Source organism: Acromyrmex echinatior, chromosome 2, assembly GCF_024713525.1.
Source record: "Acromyrmex echinatior isolate Ae372 chromosome 2, ASM2471352v2, whole genome shotgun sequence".
In the NCBI taxonomy this organism is placed as follows: domain Eukaryota; kingdom Metazoa; phylum Arthropoda; class Insecta; order Hymenoptera; family Formicidae; genus Acromyrmex; species Acromyrmex echinatior.
This window is the reverse complement of record NC_141853.1, coordinates 14508475-14533206: the sequence shown is the minus strand read 5'-3', so window position 1 is coordinate 14533206 and position 24732 is coordinate 14508475. Positions and strand designations below refer to the sequence as shown.

Genomic DNA, 24732 nt, shown 5'->3' with positions numbered 1-24732 from the left:
CACCCCCAGGAGGGACGGCGGCAACGAGAGTGAACCCTGAGTTTGCAGGGGTTGGACAGAGAGAACGAGGGTCGATATTGTGCTTGACAGATAGTTTCCCATAGCTCCAACAATCCATCATGGCCGGCACGCGGATACGTATTGGTTTTTGTGCAACGCGTCTTAGCTGTGAACCTCGAATTGAATATATTTTTTTCTCTGCCAATTCTCTTGCGTAAAATTTGTTTTTGCGTATTATACGGAATTTTGACATAAAATGAATATATATGTATAAAATTAAACTTTATCATAAATTTACACGTACATATATATGATTGATTTATACATTTAGATCCAGTGAGGAACTAAGAGCAAGACCAATCATATTAAAGAATTTTACAACAGTTACAAAGCTGCTTTTTCTGCTGAACGCAACTATTATCTTCATACAGATATAAGTATATTTTGTTTTAAAATATATTTATATCTATACATATATTTGTTTCTGTTTCTGAATATTGTGAGTTTCTTCTCATCTCATCTCATCTCATATGAAGATTAAAGATATGTAATTTACACTTCTATATATTAGAAAGCTACAACGAATTATGAATTCATAGCGTGTATTGACTGAAAACTACTTGTAAACCGGTTACGATACTTTGCGAAATCCAATCTTAACTTGATAGTTACAATTAATTTGACGCGATCTGTTAAATTCGTAATTGCCGAATGAATGACGGCACTGATTATAGGGCTCTCCGACGGAAAGGTTTTCCTCACTAAAGCTTCAACTCATGCGTCATGTTGATATAAATTAATGCAGTAATCATATCTCTCAACTAGAATCGCTATTAGAGAATTCTTACTATTCGACTTATTATTTATTTATGATGTCATACCATCGATTCGCAATTGCCCGAAGGTTGAACATTTATAGATGATTCGAATCATTCTTCATGTATACGATTGAAACCTAATTTCAATGATAATAATTGCTTTGGCGGAGTCATCGAACTATCGACACTGGATGGATGATAGTGCGAGGTAGATTATAGTAGTGCAAAAAGAGAGGTAGAGAGAACAGACAAACGGGTGCATAAACCATCCCGCGAATTACGGAGAGAAAGCATAACAGATACACGTGTCTTGGCGGCTCCGCTTTGCGACACATGATTCATGGGGGTCTTGATACGTTTTTTACACCTGCGACAGCTTTATTGGAAATTCTAATGGAGAGGGTCTACCATGAAGAGTGACACGAGACCTCAAGGCAATGCACCTTGGATCGACTGAAGTAGGCCGACCAGGCCTTATTTCTTGTCATAGAATCTCGTCATCATCAGGCATCAATTGCGTTAAATCGAAACACATTGACCCGCTGACACGCGCGCGCACGCTCGCAGTAAAGAGAGTAAAATCATTTCAAAAATTAAATGTGAAAACCCGAATGAAAGTTATATTAACTTTTATGTTATTTTTACAACCCGTGTTTATTGATTTTTCTGCATTTTCATAATGTAATTTGTAAAATAATCACAAATCTATAAACAAAATAATAACAATAATAAAAGCAATAATCAAAAATATGCAAAATGTTTAAAATTCAAAAATATTAAGTCGATAATTTACGATATTCATCCATGTTTATGTATCTTTTTATAATATATATTTTATAGTATATAGTTCTATTGTGTATATTTTTATTGTGCGTATAATAATTCTTATTTCTCATTCTTTCTTCCTATCTTCATAGATTTGATAAAAAAAATATATTTGTATGTATTTTTTATTAAAATATAAAAACTGAAATGCTTTGTAGATAAATATTAAAAGTGGCAGTAATAATCATAAGAGATAGTCGAGCATTAGTCATTAAGTGATAAAATAGAATTTCACTGTTTTTATCAGCCGAGTCTTTGGTTCACGATTTTTCATCAGCCACGTGAAAGAAGAGGGCTAAAGTGTAGGACAAACAGCCGACTCTGAAGTGGCGAATGCTATGGAAATAGTGGGGATACGGCAGTATACGTACACAGATGCGATGACTCAAAGTAGAAGAGATACCCAGTTTCGACTGAGCAGTGGGGCAAACGATTAAGTAGTGGGGAGAAGAAGAGGAAAGGGTAGGACGGCCGGGGGCGGGCGCGCGCCACAATTCAACGAGAACAGCCGCACTCGCCACATCTGGCGAGCAACTGCCACACTATCGGCCTATATTCAAAATTTTATTCTTCCTTCCAAATTATTAACGCCGCGAATTAAATACCGATCTACGCGATAGAAACGACGCAAATGAGAAAAGATATTACAGGGAAAATAATGGAGAAATCTAAATTTCACTTTCAATTTTATTGTAACAGCTGAAAAATTGTTGTTTTTATAAGACCTTTATGTTATTTTTTCAATAACAATAACATTTCAATAATAGATAAAAGCAAAATTTTGGAATTTGAAGAAATAAAATTTTAGAAACATAAAACTCAATAAATTAATCCACATGCGGAGAAGAGAGTACTGCGAATACATTGCAAAAATGTTAAAGAAATTTTGCATAATAATAATTTTGTAAAAAAAAACTCGTTTAAAGTCTTATCTGTGATGAGCAAAGAGAGCTCCGCCTCCTCAACCGTCCCCTCCGTCCCGTGTTACCCCGGAATGCCCCCCGTTTGACCAACTGGCTACTACGTCACACATGCTTCTGCTTAGAGCCGCCAACTCCAAAGGCTCTCCTCTCAGGCCGGCTCAGTGAGTTACGAGTTGCGTCCGGGTTCGCCGTACGAGCGATAACGGGGGCGTCAATCGAATCGCGATTGGGAGAGGATTCTACCTCGTGCACGCTCTTCCCTCCTTGTCTTTCTCGGCTACAGGCAACAGGTTTGAATTTATGGGACAATAAAGAGTGTGGTGCGTAGTGCGCGTCTCTCTCTCTCTCTCTCTCTCTCTCTCTCTCTCTCTCTCTCGCTCTCTGTTTCTCTCCTTTTCTCTTTTCTTTCCTTTACGCATTTCTTTCCCTCTAGGCCTCCCTTTCTCTCCTGTCCTTTCGTTGTGAAAAGAGGAGTGAGCGGCGAAGACTATCAAACTCTCATAAAACTGTCAACCGCGGCCACCGGGCTGACTTATGTGCGCCCCTTCCTTAGCCGCGGTTGGAGAATCACACGTTTTCAGGTTGAATCTGCGCCTCTCGCGCGACGAACGTGCGACGATCCCATCAGAAACTTGTTAACGAAAGATCAGACGTATACACATCAAGGAAAAGGATAGTCGGAAGTGAGATAGTCGTTCATACTCCGATTCACGGTTTCGCGTTGCAATATGCAAGTACAACAATTTGCACTTATAAAACGTACTTTTCTTCCATCTCCTGATCAAGAAAAGATAGGATACGTATGATGAAGCTAAAATGGATTCGCGACGGATGAAATCGACGAAGATACGATGATATTAATGGGAGAATCGTTTTCGGTCGATCAGTAAGGAACAATCGCGCCTTCGGTGTTCGTACCACCCCTTTTCTTTTTCGTCTGTCTTCAACCGCGAGACTATACAGTAGGGGGCGCGTGCGCGCGTAGCCCCCCTCGCAAAGCGGACGGAAGACTGCTTCTTGGTGACGTCGCGGCTAGAAGGCTGCAGAGGAGAACGAGAGAGCGATCGAGATACTTCTCCCCCACCAGCGGTTTCAGGGCTCCCGAATATCTCTCCATTAGCCCCCCTGACGGTGCTATCCCCTCTCCTTGACCCCTCTCTCGCCCTCTTTCTCTCTCTTACGCACACCCCTCTCATCGGTTCCTGTCACGTCGGGTAGCAGCCGGGCAACACTACCACACGACGAGCGCCAGCGGCAGAGCGGAGACTCGACGGAGACGCAAGGAACGGGGTTGAAGAATCGTACGCCGACGGAGAGACCAATCAAGGTTTGACGAACGGCAGGGATTGGTCGAGGCGCTCCTCTGACACGCAGAGAGCGCGGGCACGTGACAAGCTACCGCACACACCGGCCTTCCGTTGGATCGTGGCGAAGCCTTCAGTACGATACCAACCACCCTTCGCGCACGCAACAAGAACGGCGGCGAACTCGCGTGCGGGTACACACTCTTCACCCTTTAGCGTGAAGTCGAGCCTCTACCGCGTTGCCGTTGCCGCGATATATAAAGCCGTCTGTTAAGTGCAACACCTGTGACAACGTTCAAGCGCAATTAATCATCGCGTAAATAATTTTAATGCGCGTACATATGTGGTTACTTGGCATGTTATTTCATTGAGAAGAGACTTTACAAGGTCATCTTCAATGGGGCGCCTCGATAAGCTGTTCGTTACGCGCTACTGCACGATGGGCCCACGAGTTCTCTGTAGGTAATCGCGACTCCTGAGCTCATAAAGAAGCGGAAGACAGTTTTATAGCCCAGGCCCACGTGGCCCTCATAAACTTGACTCGCAGGTCGGTTCGAATTCAGGCTCGACCCGCCTGCCGCCAGACGTCTGCCTCTCTCTCTCTATTAGTCCTGAACCCCTCGTTCATTATCGAATCGCTTAGGGACGTGTTTCTGTCGCGTGTAACAGGTCGTGATAGCTGTGAATCGTTCGACGAACAAGGTGAAACTTGTACTCGGAGTAGCCGGTCACGTGTGTCTGTCGCGCGCGATTTTTGTCATTGCAACACGATGACAAGTTTCCATACTTAATGACGACGCGCGTTGTTCAACCGCCTCAACCGATCGAACACAACGTCAGTGTTTTCGTGAATGACGGAACATAGACGTGCACGATATTGATATAGTGACGTTGACGGCAGGTACGTGAAGGTACGTGAAGAATGAGTTCCTATCAGTTCGTCAACTCGCTCGCATCATGCTACGCGGGTCAACAGCCACAGCAACAGCCAAGACCGACCGCGAATTCGCCTGGAGAACCGATGCAGGCAGCATCGCCGGCCGGTGGCGAGTACTACAATCCAAATGCAGCCTCTACCAGCTATCCTGCACCTTGTTACTCGCCTCAACAGCATTATCCTCAGCATCCTTATGCCACACCGGCGTCGGGTATGCAGCATACAGCACCAACAGGAATGATAGACTATACTCAACTACAGCCGCAGCCTCGGCTAAATGCGACCACGACGTCACAACAACACGGTATGCACGCTCAACAGTCGCAACATCATCAGCAACCACATCATCCTCAGCAACAACTTCACGCGGATCCAACGACACCTCTTCTGCAGGGTGCTTCGGCACCCTCAGCACCGTCAACGTCCAGCTGCAAATATGCTGATTCGACATCGTCCACCAGTGTCGCATCTCCGCAAGATTTAACCACATCTACTTCGAGAAATAGCCCAACGCCCTTAGTCGCACCTGGTACAAGTAAATCCGCATCAGGATTGACTTCACCTCCTGGTAGCTCGTCAAGGTCGTCTGTGGCTGCGTCCGCTGCTTCACCACCCAGTGGTAGCTCGAGGGGCGTCGGCGAGGGAAATTCAACGCTGACAACAGCATCTTCCGCTTCGTCGCCCGCTTCCTCTACATCCAGTACCTCTAGCACGGGTAACAATTCGTCCAACAAGGGGAACACTTCTGGCACTAACCCGCCTCAAATATATCCATGGATGAAGAGGGTTCACATTGGTCAGAGTAAGTCATTTATTTTATCTATCTTTTAAATATTACCGCTAAAAATGATATGGCTTTCAAAATACATCTCCTGTTTCTTCTTTTTTTGTTTGCGAATGAAACTTGCTCTTTATTTTATTAAGTCGGTAAAAGAGGAGATTAATAACAATTACATTAATTTATATGTTATATTGTTAGGATTACAAGTGTTTAAGAGTTAAAAAAATTCTGAGTGTTTTATTTTAATAAATATATACATTTTAATAAATATATATATATATTCATCTATATTAATATATTAAATAATAGATTAAATCGTACGTCACATTTAAATTTTCACATATGACATACAATGTTTGCTCAATATATTAATATATATGAATGTATATATCTATTTTTTTTAACTTTCGAAATGTCATCTATCTATCAAAAGCGTAGAAGTGCTAAAATACACGACCTCACAAATTTATTCAATTTGATGATAACAATCTCTACTTAAACCGTTATTCGCGTTTTAAACACGTTTTACGTTCGGTAAACACAGAGATATATAAATTTTGACATCTGAAATACATCATTTGATTTAAAATGCAAATATTTGTAAATAGTTACTTTATTTTTATGTTTTAAGTGCAGCAATATATTAATTTGTACAATGAGGCTTTCCATAATGTAATTTTTGTATAAAAAGATTAGGAAAAGATTAGGACAGACAAATAATGTTCAGTAAATTTTATACAAATAGTCAGATATTCAGTATTTCTAAAGTTAAATAGATATTGCATAAGAGTAGTAGAACAACAATTAATAAATTACAGTAGCTGATGTGTTGAAATGCGCATTACGTGCATATTAATTAAATAAAAATATTATATATTATACAATATATAAGGACATATATTTTATTGTGAGATAATTACAAAATAAACATCTTTAGAGCAATGTACGAATTTTATCCACACGGACACTGCAAGAAATAATTTGTGCAAATTATTAAATTACCGAATAGCAAGATAATTATCAATAATAATTGGAAAATATTTTTATATCTCTAAAATTTTTTATGTATAATATTTTAAAGTATTTAAAAGTGATATTATTATTGCGAAATAATCAATAAATTAAATTTAACATTACTATACTGAAAAATTTAAAGCACTTTATAAAACAACTTTCTGATTATACTTCATGTACGAAAATATTTTGTATATTACCTTGTTGAGTATAATTGTCAAGCAAATATACAAACAATTGAATAAAATATAAATTAGCAATTATCAAGTGTAAAATATTACTATATCACTACACTTATCACTTGATTGAGAGAAAACAAACAAGGCATAAGACAAAGAGAAACAATAGATGATTAGTAATATATATTAAGCAGCGGAACTAGCAATTATACATTTTCGAATAAATATTCGATAACGCAACAAAACGCATCGGTCGCGTCGCCATACCCTCGTGCTCTCTCCAGGATCATCCGAGTATGTACTTTATAAAACACACGGAAATGAGCTCGCGATTTGAGATACGAACGAAAGGTAGTGAGGGGGTGCGGTCAGAACGGGTAACAGTAATTCAGCGGAGACCAAGACTAGATTCACCTGCCCCCGTGGCTCAAAGAAGATAAAACAGCCGAGCGCGCTGGTCGCGCTCACATTAGTCGCCCCGCGTGATTTACTGCGCGGCCAGTATGATTCAGTCAGCGGGGAATTTGACGAAGAATTAATGGTATTATGATATCGTGTGTAACTCTATGTATGTGCGCCCGGGCCATAAATCAGACTGCATTGTAAGGCGCGGGGGGTTGCCTTCTCCTTCTAGTTCTCTCGGGTTAGCTCGAACGAGGGCCTCAGATCGTTCGGCTCGGCCCCCAAACGGGATACGCAGCTCAGATCTTTCTTGTACAAGTTTTGGCTTCCTCTCCCAATCGTTCGCATGATGCCCGCTTGGTTAATACAGCATCCTTTTACTTCGGTTTATGTCCTTCGCACGATTATTTCGCGTACGCTTCGATTCGCGAGAAGCAAAAGATACAAGCGAATTCATCGTTTTTTTATCGGTTATAGCAATATCATATTGTAAAAACAAGGCCCTATAGGTATATATTTAGCACGATGTGTATCTTAACTACCTGAACGATTACCAATTTCCAATTTTAATGGAATTCTAACTATAATTAAACTGTGAAGCAATCCGATAGTGATGCAAATCCGATAGTGATGCATAACTTCAAGAGTGTTTACTGATGAATTATAATTACTTATAATACTGAGGATTAATGAAAATAACAGAAAAATTAATATGACAAGGAAATAAAATAGACATTTTTTAAAAGTCTGAAAAATATGATTAGGTAAATTATATGGTCGATAATGAATAAATATTATTATAAATTTTACTAACACAAGAATATAATTATTGCGTAGCTAAGAGTAACAACAAAGTTGAAATCACAAATTTTGAAATAATATATCTTGAAATAGTTATTTATTGATCAATTAGGATTGCTTTCTAATATCTTCAATTCCTTCCCTTATAAAAACAAAAATCGGAGCGTAAATCGGATGTAATGGGAGAGTAACAAAAGCGTGAACGAAACTTCTAGAAGGCGAAAATTGGAACAATGAAATGTAGACGAAGCATTTACGGTTCTGTCATATTTTGATGTTTCAATTTTCGCCTTCTAGAAGTTCCGTTTATGCTTTTGTTACTCTCCCATTACATCTGATTTACGCTCCGATTTTTATTTTCATCGGGATTTGTCTGAATTTTTAACATTTACTAACAAAATCAACTCTTTTATTTTGTACTTCGGTTGAAATGAATTTCAAGGACAATATTTCTTTCATAAAGAAAAACTTATTTTAAATTTAAAATAGATTAACGGTTGTTGTTAGACATTTGTACATTAAATAAATATGAGAGATTTATGAAAATTATTTGAATAAACATGTAGAAATCAAAACTGTAAGTAAAATAATACAACAATTACAAATGAAAATAAATAATTCATATCTACATTAAGAAGAAAATAATTGATTCGTCGAGGTTAATGCTCAACACAAGACATTCCGTTTAGACTTCGTCCAGCCGTTCCGACGCTTTTGAAGCGTCTTCTGATGCATAAACGTTTGAACACTATTTGAAAAAATAAACTGTTCATTAATAGCCAAAAGAACGAAAGAATCTGGCTTACTTGAAATAGTACATTAATGTATGATTTTACTATTTTGCTCTATGAGAAACATTTTTTTATCAGAATGTATATATAATTATTAATTTTAATACATTTATTATATTATTCTATTAGGTGTTGGAATTAATTCGTAGCGTTTTTAATGAAAGAATGTTATTTATTTCACATGAGCATTAAAAAATACATTAATAAAAGTACTTCCCATCACTTGTAAAACGCTACGAATTAATTCCAACACCTAATATAATATATAAACAAGCAATGAAACCTTAATCATATATTGCCTTTACGATAAGAATATTTTAAACACATTTTTTTCAATTAAGAGGAAAGGTACAAATTAAATTTAAAATTAAGTTTTAAATATGTATATAGTTTTAATATATGTATATACATAAATTTTAACATTAAAACATCATAAGATATAATTTATGACTTTATAAATAATTTATTTGAAGCGCTTATATATGATACTGATAATTTAAAACTTATTTTCATAATTATTGTTTACATAAATGTTAGCATAATTATTTGTGGATTATTGTACATGTAGGTCTGAAACAAAATGCAAAAGATGAAAAGATATTTTAAAATGAGATTAGGCAAGTGGAGGGCAGATTTACTTTAAAAAAGTATAATTACACACCAGTTATATAAACAAAGCTGACGTAAAAGACCTCGAGGAACAATTATACGTTTTCATTAAATCTTATCAATAAAAAATAAAACTACAATCTCTCTATTATTATAAAAGATTTATCCTCCATGTTTGCTATTTGCGCGTTAAGAAATTCTCTTCGTCACTTTAAATTATTATAATTTTCGAATATCAGAAGACACTTTTTAATAAGAATTATTTAATTTGTTGCATTTTTCACAATGTACTATACTATATTATTTTAAAAATTGTAAAAATTATCCGGAATACGACCTTGCTGCCGGCAAATCACGCAGCCAACAAGCATGTGGGTCATCTTCGGGATAAGTAGCAAGTCGGAGATAAGTCCGAGATAAGTAGCTATCATCTGACGAGCAGCAAACGTGAATAAACATGCAATCGATGCGTGAAATGGACAGTTCTGCAGTTTATTTCCGAAATATCGACCTGCGTGTATGCGAGTATGGGTACCGTAGCCCCTATTTAGATAAGCAGAAGGTCGTTTTCGTCATGGAGTCTGTAATTATGGGCCGATCATTCCGCTATAAATAAGGATGTGCGGAGCGCCGCGAGGAAAGGCACGTTTCTGTGTCCCGATTGATAGATGGCTACCAACATGATTCCCAACGTACGAATCCCCCACGCCGGAAGGGTAGACAGTCAAACCAGTGGAACTGGATCTCACTTAATGCCCTTAGCACATTTACACGTCATAAATATGTGATAGTTGGCGGAACAATCTTCTTGTCGAGGAATGGCGTCTACAAATGATTTAAATGAACCATGATATTATGTCAAGCTTTCTTGATTGCTATTTTATTCGATTAATTTGTCATAATTCTACATGCGCTAAAGTTCCATATATTTATGCTAACGAAGAAATAGAAAACGATTTTTTTGTTTATTGCATTTTACATGTTGGATTCAATATAGTGCAAATAAAATAAGTATAGTGCCTTAAGCAAATATGCACGCACATATGTATATACGTACGTATGGTTACGGCGTTCTAACAGGAGAAGGAGATACGAGGACGAGCTTCAAAGAACTGGTTTTACTAACTACATAGCATACTGCATTTTTACGCCGACGAAAATGTTTTTATCCCGAGATACTTAATCAATCCACGCCATACGTACGTTCTAAGACATTAGGGTTAGTAAAATCTAGGATTGTTCGTCATCGTCTCAAAATAATTCACAATCATATTTCTTTAGAAAATTCATATAATACGAACACACATATACATACAACATAGCATACTTTTTTTCTCGAATTTATAAATATAAAGTTGATTGTTAATTTAATAAAATAAATTAATTTTTAAAAAATGATATAAAAATAAAAATGTCATTTTTTGTTAATTAATTAATGATATACGATATGATAATGACAATTACCATAAAATATTGACGATAAAAAATTAATGATAATATTATTAAATTATTAATATTATTCGTCTCTTATACTTAAAGTATATATGCACAGCATACATACGTATGTAATGTTAAATATATTTTAAATCAACGAAATATACTCTACTTCAAAGAGTCTAATGATTCATAAAAATAATTGTCATTTTTTTTTCTTTCATGTCTCTTAATTATTGTGATGAACCAGTTGAAGCGAAATGTATTGTACAAAGAGAAGAAAGTTACCATCGTTACTGCAGTTTTGCGTATAACCGCGGGAAGAGCGCGAATCACTTATTAGGACATAAATTTTCATTGCAAGCGCCTAGTGCAAACGGGATGAGCCGATGGGGTAATGGATGTGTGCCGGGGGCGAAGTGGGCCGCCTGTTGCTGCGTGGCCCGGTCGCCACGGGGATTCTTGATCCTTATGCTCCTGCAGTCGCCCTTTCGGCCGACAAACCCTCCCCGAGGAGAAGATTCCCTCTTCTGAAAATTTACGAGCTAACGCTGAATGGCGTAGTAAAGGGCGATGCCGCCGGTACACACATTTCGTGGTTTTGTCACAACGCGTGAATCAAAAAACTACTCCGCAAAAATAACCGCAAGTATTTTGTTTTCCTTCACCGTATATCATGAGATTTTTCTAGATTTCGAGGAAACGTTTCACGCTACTTAACACGACACTGATTACATCCGCAATAACATTTGCAGAAGGGAGCGTAGAAGAAGAACGAGAGATGTAAATACTTTGAAACAATATTGAGAGAGCGAGTAAACGACTAAAAGCAATAATAATAAACCCAAATTAAATTTGTTTTTTAAATGAGATCACAGTTCTATAACTATATCTCTTTTAGATTAGATTAGATTAGATTAGATTAGATTATAACAGTGAGAGATAACTATATTAAATATAAATAGTCATATGTCTATAATTTTATGCATTTCCTATTAGGTGTTGGAATTAATTCGTAGCGTTTTACAAGTGATGGGAAGTACTTTCATTAATGTATTTTTTAATGCTCATGTGAAATAAATAACATTCTTTCATTAAAAACGCTACGAATTAATTCCAACACCTAATATATATTATTAATATCGCATTATTAATATCGCGATTACATTTCAGCACCTTCTAGAAGTTTTGCTAATGATTATTAACAACACTCCTTTCGCGACGGGCGATTATTGCAAGCCGCGGTAATGTAAGAAATCGTGCGGAAGCGTCATCGTCCGTCGCGACAACTCGATTTAGAAGATACACATAAGTTGCATGCAATGTATAATAGTCGCATATATACCACACAGCCCGAGCACGGATGTGCCAGTGATAAATAAATCACGCGAAGATCAACGATTTTGTATACTTACATCATCCTTTTAAAATGTACAGCCTAATGTGATGTAATCAAATTCTCGGCGGTTTTGCTCTGTCCGCCGCAAAACAAACTGTACTATGAAATATATCCGGCGTAAATCAGATGTAGATATTTGTCATTCGTTGCTATTAGTTAAGATACTCAGACGTCCTTTCGTTTTTATACATATAAAATTATTAACTTATAATTATTTAAATTACTAAATTCAAATAACTATAATCTTAGCTAAACAATCCTTTTTTTTTAATAGATAAACAAAGAAATTATATATATATATATAGAAATGAGGAACTTATAACTTCTTCTAAATTATTTTGTTTCATACTAATTGTAGCAACAGGATCTCATATAAATTATAATTAAAACAAATTCCAGTTCAAATTTAGATAAAAATTAGATAAATTGTTAGATATATCATTAATAATAATAAAATAATATGTTTACACTAAATATATTGCTGTTGCTGGGCACTACATAACATTATACTAGTAATTTAAATTTATATAATCGATGTAATCTTTTATATTAAAATTTGTGAAAAAATTTTGTTAACGTCTCACAATTCCTTTAAAATCGTACATAAATAATTATTAGATATTTATACCATTTCGTTAGATGTGAAATCGTCAATGTAGCTTTTTCTATTGAGATCTACCTTTTCAAGGACTAACATAAAATTTTTCCACGCGTCATTACCTTATTACTCTGATGTTTCAATCCATGAAAGTATAAATGTATATTTTGTCATGGCAAGTGCCTCGTATAGAATCACGCTCAGCACACAACTTCCCTTTTTGCTTCTGGTGCAACTATTTTGGTCCTACTCGTTCAACTCATCGAAAGTAACATGGAGAGAAAATACCTTCTACTAGAGAAGCTTTTTATAAAAGAAATTTTAGAGAAACTCTTCAAACACAAAAAAGTGGTATAACTATGCTGGTATTTGTATAGGTATATTATTTATTTAAACGAGTAATAATTATATATTGAATTCTTTCAGTAAGATGTGAAATAAAAGTAACGTATATGAAAATTTATTGCTGTTAATAAAATATTTTCAATGCATCTCCATTTTACTAAACATTTCCTCATAAGCATATAACTATTTATGAGAAAGGAATGGAATTACGACTTGATAAAGATATACAATCGCGATTTTTTTCCTCTGTTACGGTGTGAAAAAATCAGAAAAGGGTGGGCAAAGATAGATTTTGAACGGGAACAGCTTTATTCCGCGGTGATGTTCTGGGTAAAGCGTGTTTGGGTGGTATAGTGGTGCGGTCCTACGTATACTCCAGCGACTCAGGACCATAAATAAATGCTTGCGCGAGGCTTATATACTAGAGGCGTTCTGAGGGCTTGCGGCACCATTCGTGTGGGGTAACTAGGAGGAACGCCATGGACGATCAGAACGGACAGCCTCCTAAGAGGAGCAACCTAACGTAGGAACATAGGTACTGCATGATTCATAGAGGACGTGGTGTAGAGTCCCAGAAAAGGACACGTGCTTTCGATGAGATTTATCCACCCGACACGGCGAATGTTACGCGAAACGAGGGACAAATGGCGTTTGTCGCAGCTGTCGATGGATTGGATTTTATGACATTTTGGGTGGATAAAATGTTACTGCCGCGCGTAATAATCTTGTACGTGTATAGTTTGAAAAAGATAAAAAGTTATAAATACATAATTTGTTGAAACGTAGTCTAATTATACTTGCTGTTTTCACTTTATCCACGATTTTTTTACGGCACGAAATGCGTAAGAGGCTTGACGCATCATCGGAAGAAAAAAAGAAAAAAAAAAAAATTATAAATGCGCGAGCCCGTCGAATGAAAATTACGCATTTGCATTTTCTCCTAGCTCTCGATGGGAATAAATCAATTCGCATAGGTGACACGCACGAAATGTATATATGCAGACACGTACACGCGTGTATGGCTTCGCACGCCTGTGTGGTTTTGTTCGACCTTAGGCAGCTCGCATCACCGCGACGCACTGTACTCAGACACGTAGAGAGTCGCAGCTGACTGTATTGTTCCCGCTGAAGGTAAGTCATTAATTTTCTCAGCGGCAGAACGTTCTACGCGGTCCAATACATGTACGTCGCGGACACACGTGTATATATGTGTCCGAATGGCCATTCGAACATTTATGGAACGCCGATGCCTACTTCGCACGCTAATAGCGGTATATTCCTGCTCATGATTATTGTCAATTAACAGTTTAAGAGTCTCTAAAACGGGCTATTGTTGGATTCTCAGCGGAGCCATCAGAGTTCGTGAGATCAAATTGTTCTTTTATTGGTCCACATCCTAGTAGGATTGATGGAATCATCTCATCTCTTTTAATTGTTATTAATCGAAAGTTATATATGTCCTTTGATTTTGAGGAATTCGCTTTAACACTAAAATGTTTTGGAGCATTGATTATGAGAGATGATAGTATATCGCGAAAAACGCGCTAAGATGGAACAATGTGCGTGGGAGATTATCGAAAATCAGACAAGAGGAGGAACCATCGGTCCAAATGATATGCATACCCTCGAAGGAAGATAATGCATTCGGAAGGTTGTCGGTAGGTTTGAGTCGCGTGTGTCGGACCGTCGTCTGATGGATGGAGACGCGTAGCCTCTATCCCTATTCTTCCTCAATCCGAGTACTCCGGGCCCTTCGGCGTTCCTCGTCCGATATATACGCGCGCGATCACGTCTTGTGCCTCTCTTTCATTCGGTTGTATAAAGTAACCCCTCGGAGAGACGACAGTTTCTTGCGCGACTGGGCTCGTGCGCGCACACACACATACATGATACAAACGATATACACGCGCGAATTCAATCCATGAACAACGAGAGAATAGATAATATTCTCGGTTCTATCAATCCCACGGAGATGACCTAGTGTAAAAGAGGAGAAGCTAATTTTAGTCGAGTGACGGTTTAGCGAGGCACACGCTTTGCTACGAAAGATTTATCGAAAAGCGATAGGGATCAGCATACTTTCGACTGTTCTTCGCATATAATATTTAAACTGGTCGAACCTTGTGCACGCAAGTTAAACTTCGCATAGCATCTTCAGGCAACGGATACTCACTGTTTCTCATTCGGCAGGACATACCGGAGTTCAAGGTCATCAAGACTTCAAAGCACGTACCTCAATATTCTCATGGTTCATGCGCCATGTATAAAAGAGACGAAAGAAAGACTGTACTGGCTTTTGTATGCTGTCAGCGAGTACAAAGTGCAAAATGAAGGAAGGGAGGTAGACGTGCACGACGGTGGGGACGACGAGGCGTTAATTGAATTTGAGTCCGCGCGGATTATTGTGAAGCGTTTAAAGCGGCCAGAAACAAACCTATTTGCGTCAGAGAGCTTTCTCGTGGAAGATAACAAATGATCCGCGGAACGTCCGCTGCGCAAACTTCGGCATAAAAGCTTCAGCAAGGCTGCCACTCTCTTTCTCCCCTTTTCTGCATCCCCCTTCCTCCTCCATTTTCGCACCCTTCGTTCTTTCGTCACCTCGTTTCCAGCATCTCTTCTAACTGAATCCAGCCCTTGAAACCACTTGCTACTCCCATTTGAATTGAAAAGCAATAGTTTTTGAATCTATTTATAACTGTCCAATGCACACATGGATGCGTCTGGTAGAAAGCGTCGTTGACCCAATTCGAATATCGCATCTCTTTTTTTGTAAATAAATTTTCCGCTGTAAAAGAATTCTTTCGAGTTCTATCATCCGCCATTCTTCGTGACAGAACACGTCAGCTCGACCTACTTATATCGCGTGTCTATCTTTTAATTTTAGCAACGGTTATAAAATGTCACGTAAAAATAACAAACATGTGACACCCTTCATTAATGTATGGAGGAAATCCTCTGAGTTATGATTGAGCGTAACAGTTGCCAATAAAAGGATTTCCATGCTCCACACAAGTAGACTAGAAATTAATAGATTCTTTTGAAAGAGCGACTAGCTTCATGTACCTCCGAAGATTTATAACCAGCAACTTTCCGCGGTGTGGTCCGAGCGTGGTGTCAGCTGTATATCGATCGAAATAGATCCCGCGGATTCCGGTCTCTGAGCTCGATGTGACAGGTCTCAGTGTCCGAACGTTTGGTAACAGGTGGACCGTAGACACCTAGAAGCCCGATCAACTCACGATCATCTAACATCGTTCTCGGTCACCTTCCTCGTCGTGGAATGTTGGACCGTTGATTTCGCTCGAGGAAGGCCGATCTTCGGTCTGCGATTGGTCGTCAGCTGCGCAAGTACGGATAGGTCACAAATCAGCTCCGAACGGAGGCTGACTGACGGAACGCGCGGAGCCGCCTGTAGATAAATTTAAATTGTGCGTGGATTACGTCTGCTATATATCGCTAGCCTCGACGCAACGTTTCAACGAAAATTCATGAGCGCCACTGGCTATTCATCCTGGCGGTGAGCCAGACGGAGGCGTGCGTATCGGATAATCTCCTATCATTGCTCCGACATCGGTGGGCCTTACGTATGACTAAAGTCTTTAACTTGTATACAAATTAGTATACCAATCTATGTTCTAGGATAAGAATATTATGAAACAAATTATTATAAAGTCAAAATATTATAACCTTTACATTTTTTATTACAATACATTATAATACAATGTTTTGTTAAACACACATCTACTTCTTTTGTATAATACATGATTCTTATATGGAGAACAAGAGATTATTTTAAAAATAAAATTTTGCGTATAATTCATTAAAACAGATAAAATCTTCGCAAGACAATCAAAAAATTTGTACCATGATAAACATCTTGAAATTATTAAAGTTATATCAAGTTTTTAAACTATAATATGAATACAAATGATAACTTTTCTTCTTCTCGTTATTCTGAGGAATTCGTAGAATAAAAAACGAATTAAAGAGAACACTCTTCTCTGACTACAAACCTGTCATTAGTAACGTAGAACTCGGACAGAGCAGAAAACGAAGACGGGATATGCCAGCCACGCGATATCACTAGCTGAATGTCTCAGCTGAAACAGTGACAACTTTTAAGGGGACACTATCTTGTATGGTCGAACAAGAGATCTTGAAGCCTTAGACCACCTATGTTATAGAGATGCAATCGTAATTGCATAATAACCGCGGTGAACTGCTCGGGTTATTTATGAACCTCTCATTTTCTTTTGTCAATAATGCCGATGCACTGTTTGAACAGGGTGTTGAATATTATAATTTTGAACATTGTCCGTTTTATAGCAGCATTTGCATTGTAAATGGAATTATCTTATTTCTATTATGCAATTAATTTTTGTTTAAATGAAGTTCGAAGAATTTGAAAGTTTTTAAAAAGCTTTCCATTTTTTGCATGAATTTTTTCACAAAGTAACGATATGATGATTGCATAAATACTACTTCTGATCAGGTTCAATATACAATCTTGAAAAAGCAGTGGTACGTCAAAAGTTACAAGAAACATTTTTTTGAAAATTTTAGAGATTTTTTTTCAAATTCTTCTACACGCATATATAGTATTTCACTATAAAAATTTAGAGACTACAAAAAAATAAGGCATAGATAATCGAACTTGTATGTCATTAAACTCATACTTAAACATGACTCATTAACACCGTGAGCAATTGGCGTCTGATATATCCAATGGTAACGAGATTTAAAACAATTCTCGCTGTTCATTACGTCGCGAAACTTATAGATTTTTATTGGTTTCTTTGGGATTCTTAAATCGATTGTAGAGATGGAAAGAATTGATACGGCCGTACTTGAGCTCTCGTATCAGATAACCATTCAGATATATGCTGGGGGTTGAGGGTAGTACAAGAGTTCTATATATACTTTCATGGAACTTGCTCCCGACCGACATACTGAACTTATACCTATACGTGTATACAAATGCACATCGCATACCTATCTACTCGCACTCGCGGAATGCACAATACAGCGTGGTTGCGATCGCGAGATATTTTGATTTTTTTTTCTCAGCACCTAATCTACAATCTATCATGGATAGTGATGTAATATTTCTGATCTGAACAATTGGCAAAGTATTCAATATCCCATATTCTATTTTATACAAGCAAACAAATAATAAAAAACAGTACATTTCTTTATTCAAATTATATATGTGAAATAATAGTTTAGATGTTTCAAATGTAAAATTTCGAATGTAAAATGTTATTATTAATATATTTTGAACAAAATTTCTTCTGAGTATATAATCTATACTTCAATTAATACTTACTTTCTCAAAAAAGTATAATATTCCCTTTTTATATTTTTTAATTATAATTATACTTAATAATAATTGTATCCTTTTATAATTATAACAAAATATTACTAGTTTAGTATATCAATATCAATTTTTCTGATTAAATCTAATCATTATAAAAATAAAATTTTTAAATTTATGATAATCTATATACATCTTAATTTTTTTAAATATATAGCTTAATATACACATGTATATATATATATATATATATATATATATATATATATATATATACACAATTCCCAAATATTCAATAATATATTTTCAATAGTGTTTACGCTTTAATTAACAACAAATTGTTCACGTACATTTTTTTCTTCATCATGTATAGCTAAAAAAGATGTACATTTAGCGTACGTAATAAAATCTATGCATTCTGCAAGTAAACCGAAGGAGTCGTAACAAAGGAGAGCTCAAGTCAGAGTGTGTATTAAAAACTAAGATCAAAATCAGGCATACCGAGAACACGCCATGGAGTCGCGCGGGATTTTATCCCAGTCACGTGTTATTCATCCTTAACCAGCCGATCTGTCAGTCAAGCAGACAGAGCAGTCGTCAGACTGGCAGTCGGTGACACGTTTCGTACAGAGTTCGGTGCAAATACACGCGCACTCCGCGTTCTATTAAGAGCGAGGCACGAAAAGGCTAGACGACACGAGGTGACATCGAGATGGGTGACACGACATGGCCCTGCGCTTAGCCCGCCTCAGTCTTACAACGACGACAGCTATGCGCACCTCTTCGGTCCGAACATCTCTCATTGCGTGATAGACATGCTAAACGTTTTTATTTCAATCTTCATCCGTTCGTTAAAACTTGTGTGTCTCGATGAGAAACTCGAGAATCGTGTACAGAGTTAACTTAATCACCATTATGTATAATGGTTTAATTAAAAATGAACAAACTAGAAGATTCTGATTAAATCAATCAGAATTCTGATTATCTCAACAAGAATTTTCTGATTAAATTTATTAGAAAATTTTCTGATTAAATTTACTAAAATTCTGGTGTAGATTGTCGGAATTTTGATTGATATAATCAGAATCTTCTGATTTGCCCATTTTCAACCAAATATTTATGAATAACTTGTAAAAAAATCTACGTTTTACTATATTTTAGCAACGATGATTTCTCTACTGTTTGGATTAAAACATTAATTATTAGATAAAACGTTTAGGTGACCACAAAAAATAAATAACAATATATCTTTCTATATATATATATATGTATTTTTTCTTCTAGTTTATTATATAAATTTGCATATTTAAAGCGAATAATTGCGTGTAATTATTATTAATTGATAAATATAATGCATAATTATACTGCAGCAAATATTATAAGTGACACAGTGTGATTGATTGGCTAACAACATAAATAATTATCACTAACCAGATAATTTTATAAGATTTCGAAATAAATATATGTATAATGTTACTTAATCAACTTTCTACATAATTAATTACTTATTCTCTTGCTTATGCAAGTAATACGTTTATAATAATTGCATCTTGTTTTTCCGATCCAATTATTTTCCGAAGAAAGTAAAATTTTAAAATTAGGAAAGAGAATCTTCCGCATCCTCACAGATGAATTGACAAATGAATGTGCGAAGTGCTCCCATTGCATCTGTTTAAGATTCAATGTGATTACGAAATTTATTACTGAGAGATATATAACGCAAGTCATGCGTATGATTACGGAAATTCAAGTTACAATAACATATTGGCTTGTACTCCCCTCGATGCTTTAGAATTTATAGTGCGAGAATAACTACTGAGATCGCGCCAGATAGAATCTAAATGCTAATTAAACAGGTGTGCCTGACATGCGTGAAATTTAATCGGGTCAGCGATTACCGCGGTACTTTAATGCATCAAAAGATATCACTAAAAATAATAAATCACGAGTACATCAAAGATAAAATAATATTCAATAATTTAACACACAACGCGCGCATACACACACACACACACACACACAATTATATCATTGTGAGATTACTTTCATTGACTATGATTATTCCTGCGCATGTTCTTTAGGGATGATAAAAACTCCGAACCTGTTATAGACATCAAGCAAAGCGTTGTGAGCGTATCGAGATCTCTCTTGTGGTATTAGTTGGAATTAACATGGCGCGCCTAAGAAACATATTTCAATCGTATATGAGCATCGTTGAGAGCTTTCTCACTAGCCTTCACCGAGTACATTCCTTTACATATTAACGTATATTGTATGGATGGCGGCAAGATACCAATAGTACAATTTATCATCAAAAAAAATGAAGAAGCATATTTTAAAAAATATTTATTCTCTTATAATTTCATATTTTGTAATTTTATTTAATAAAGCAAAAGAAAGAGAAAGAGATATATGTGGTTATGTTGAAAAAGTTACCGGAATGCAAATATAATGTATAATGAGACAATGAAAAGAAATTAATGAATTTCGATAATGATAATTAATGAAATTAATGAATTTCGACGTATGATAATTAATTTAGTTAATGAAAAATATGAGAATTAATTAAAAAATTTAAAAAAATAAAAAATGTTTTGCAGAATTTTTTTCATTGCCAGATTATTTTTAGTTAGTGAACAGGAGTATTCTATAATAATGCGAGTGACCGAAAAAAGAAATTCCGTTTGTCTGTTACAAAACGGGTAGGTGCGCTGGATAAACGATATGCAGACCGAACGAGTCCGTGTCCAGACAACCAGAACACTATTTATTAAAAAGTCAGGCCACACGACCCAGCGACGTGTTACATCGGGAGGAAAGCGATAACACCGGACGAAGGGTCCTGTCATTAAGCCCGGTAGGAGCTTCGTTGTTCAACGCTCGCTGGTTGCCGTCCTCTGCGAAAACGCTTTTCACTCTCGTGAAAGTGCCCAGTTCGTGCTGTTCAGAGCTGTGGAACGAATCTTTAAACGTACTGTTATCAATGTTATGCGTAAACGCTCGAAATACGGGATAATCACACATGTAAAAGAGCTACTTTCGGAACACAATGGGAAATATTTATTCGTATATACGAGAACATTCTTGTTCTTGTTCTTGTTCTTTTTCTCTTCTTCTTCGACTTATCATACATTTCATTGCATTTTTTTCTCTTATACATACACAAGTGCGAGTCAGCAGAAGATTTCAATGATTTATTTATTCCGCGATTACTACTACTTCCTACTTAGTCACATCTTTTTATTTGGACTATTTTCGTCAATTTCTTCCTCTTCTGTTTCACGCTATTAATAGTTATCTATTATAGCTGTAAATGAGCCGACTCTTTAATATCCGCAATGACCCATGCTCACAATGAACCTGAAAAACATACGAACAAATGGCACCTTTGCACGCGCATAACACCTGCTAAAACAACGAACCGACGCCTAATGCGGAAGAAGGGTAGAAATTGTTAGTATAATGACTACATCGAAATATGAATGCTATACGGAAATTATACAAATATTTCTAAAAATATAAAAAAAAGATATATTACAAGATATATTTATTACCTTATCTTTTAATTTTTAGAATGATAATGTGTTTTTGTATTTGACGTAATATGCTATGGTAATTATGTTAAATTATAGATTTCCATCTTAAATTTAAAAATAATCTACATAACGATATATTATATCAAATTAAGATTGTATCAATTTAATATAATGAAGATTCATGCGGCGATTATATGATATACTGTAAGTGACATTGAGACTAAGTCAAAACTCATTTCTAATGTTGTTCGGTGCAGTCAAAGGTAATTTTTACAAGTAGAGGTGTATCGTAATAATAGCGTTGCAAAATTATTTATGACCGAGGCGTGCAAAGCAAATAGGTAAAACAGCTGCCAAGTTGACCAGTTCGCAATCTAGTAGCACTGGCGCAGGCATTAACCACAACTCGTTGAAATAATTAACGAGGTCGTCACGCGTTGCACGCGCTTGGACCTTTAGTAACATATACGCATCGCCTGTGCGCTTTTTATTCAATCTTTCGCACTTTTCCACTCGTGGTCTGTCCGCGATAAGATCCACGGTTTAAAAAAACATGATTTATCTGAAACATTACATGTGCATATCAACTTACTATTACTTCGTACATAGTCAAGTATTATTTAAAGATATTTGACACGAGCATCGTTTGCGAGGAATGAATGTAACAATTTATCTTTATCAATTTGACAATTCTTTCTACAAAGATTATATTTATTTATAAGGATGATACGTCATCTATATTTGTACACATTCTTATCATGAAATGATGAAAACTCTTGGTTTCTAGGCACGGTGAACGCGAACGGTGAGACGAAACGACAAAGGACCTCGTACACCAGGTATCAGACGCTGGAGCTGGAGAAAGAGTTTCACTTCAATCGCTATCTGACAAGGCGGCGTCGCATTGAGATCGCGCATGCTCTCTGTCTCACGGAACGTCAGATAAAGATCTGGTTCCAGAATCGGCGTATGAAGTGGAAGAAGGAGCACAAGATGGCGAGCATGAACATCGTGCCGTACCACATGTCGCCGTACGGTCACCCTTACCAGTTCGCGCCCCACCCCGGCCAGTTCGCTCACTTGGCCACATAGGACGAGTTCTCGCCCGCCGAGCTCGGAGCACACGCTGTCCGGTTCCCCGGGATGTACGGCGAGCAGAACTTCTAAAAGGCTTTTTCCGCCTTGGACCCCGCGCTACGTCACGACGCTGTCACTTGTGACTTGGCGGGGTCGAGGGGGACTTCACTTCCAGTAGGACACATGGTGCGTTCCGCTGATTCCGCAATGCCGATGGTTGGATTGTCGCCTGAGGAGAGCGAGAGATTGTCGTAACCTTCTTTCGCAGGTCAATAACGTACTTAAATTATTTACGCGTTTGTTATTGGTTTGTGCATAACATTCGGTTTAACTGTCGGAAGAAGAACTTCGTCGAGAAGCACGAAAGAGAAAAATTCTTTCCTTCCTGAAGCTGAGCCAGAAACAATCGGTTCTCGCTCGCTTTCGATCTGCGGATACGCAAGTACTGTTCACTGCACGACTTCGAAGTTGAAGAAAAGCCAAAATTTTCTGCATATATAGCGCCGTGCGCCCGATTTAATAGACTGGACGCGCTCCGAGGGGCTCTCACGCACGTGATTATTAATAATAAGATATGATGTTAACAGTGCAGATGAGAGACCACCTCAGCGGGTGAGATAAAACCGAATCTCTAGTTTAAGATGTAGAAATCAACGACTTAAGTAATTAATTTGTTAAATAACGAATTAATTATCTTGTCTTGGCTGCACACTGTTTCACGTGAAATCGGTCGACTGATTGATTAAAAATAGGATTGGAGTGATTGTGTATTTATTTATTGTTACTTCTTCTATGCGTCATTCACTTCTTTTCGGCTTTTTCTGAACGTATTCATAGAAAAAGGCTTGCAAAAGATTCAAAGTTAAAAATTTAACATTAAAAGAAACATATTTTCACGTTCAAAAAAAATCTCTGTATCATAGTTCGTGTAAGACTAATACTTAAATTATTCTTCACTGGTCTTGAAGGGAGAAGAAAATTAGAAATCCATGTTGATTGCGTATAAATTATGCAGGCTTTATGAAATATTCTTAGAAAATAAGAATTAAAATAGAATAACACCAGGATATTCGTACAGCATAATTTGCATGTGATTAAAATAGTACGATTATTGTGCTTAATACCTACAGAAATAATCGTAACTAAACAAATTTTTACATCCGTATATTTATAATATTTATAATATTATAATATTATAATATAAATAAAATTTTATATATATATATATATATATATATATACATATAATATTATAATATTTTTCATATCAAATGCCTCGATACATTTTATCTCCTCTTCATATACCTTTTTGTTTTTAATTTTCATTACGAAGCGCTAAAAGTTATTAAAAAAGTATATCCTAAAATAATAAATCTTTTTTGAAAATTAATGTATATTCGTCATACGATTTACATTCGTTTGATTCTAAAATATTATTAATGAAACGGTGGACAGCTACGACCCTGCATCCTTTTGTACATAATTTGCAGCATAATATAACCAATGTCTCCCTGGAGCAGCCACGTTGTTCCTATATTGTCGATACGTAGGGAAATCTCGCGTGGAAATTACTATTCATTTTATCTTACCGCATCAAGCATTTTATCGCGATGATTGATACATGAACAAATGAACTACTATTATT

At 36.6% G+C, this 24732-nt stretch overlaps 1 protein-coding gene across 1 annotated transcript; it reads left to right on the top strand.

Moving 5' to 3' along the window:
• The first annotated feature begins 1735 nt into the window (after positions 1-1735).
• LOC105147189 (Sex combs reduced) lies at positions 1736-23996 on the top strand. The gene is made up of 2 exons (XM_011058047.2): positions 1736-5609; positions 22798-23996. The coding sequence occupies exons 1-2, from the start codon at positions 4793-4795 to the stop codon at positions 23100-23102; spliced, it is 1122 nt and encodes a 373-aa protein (XP_011056349.1). The 5' UTR covers positions 1736-4792; the 3' UTR covers positions 23103-23996.
• Positions 23997-24732: the final 736 nt, after the last annotated feature.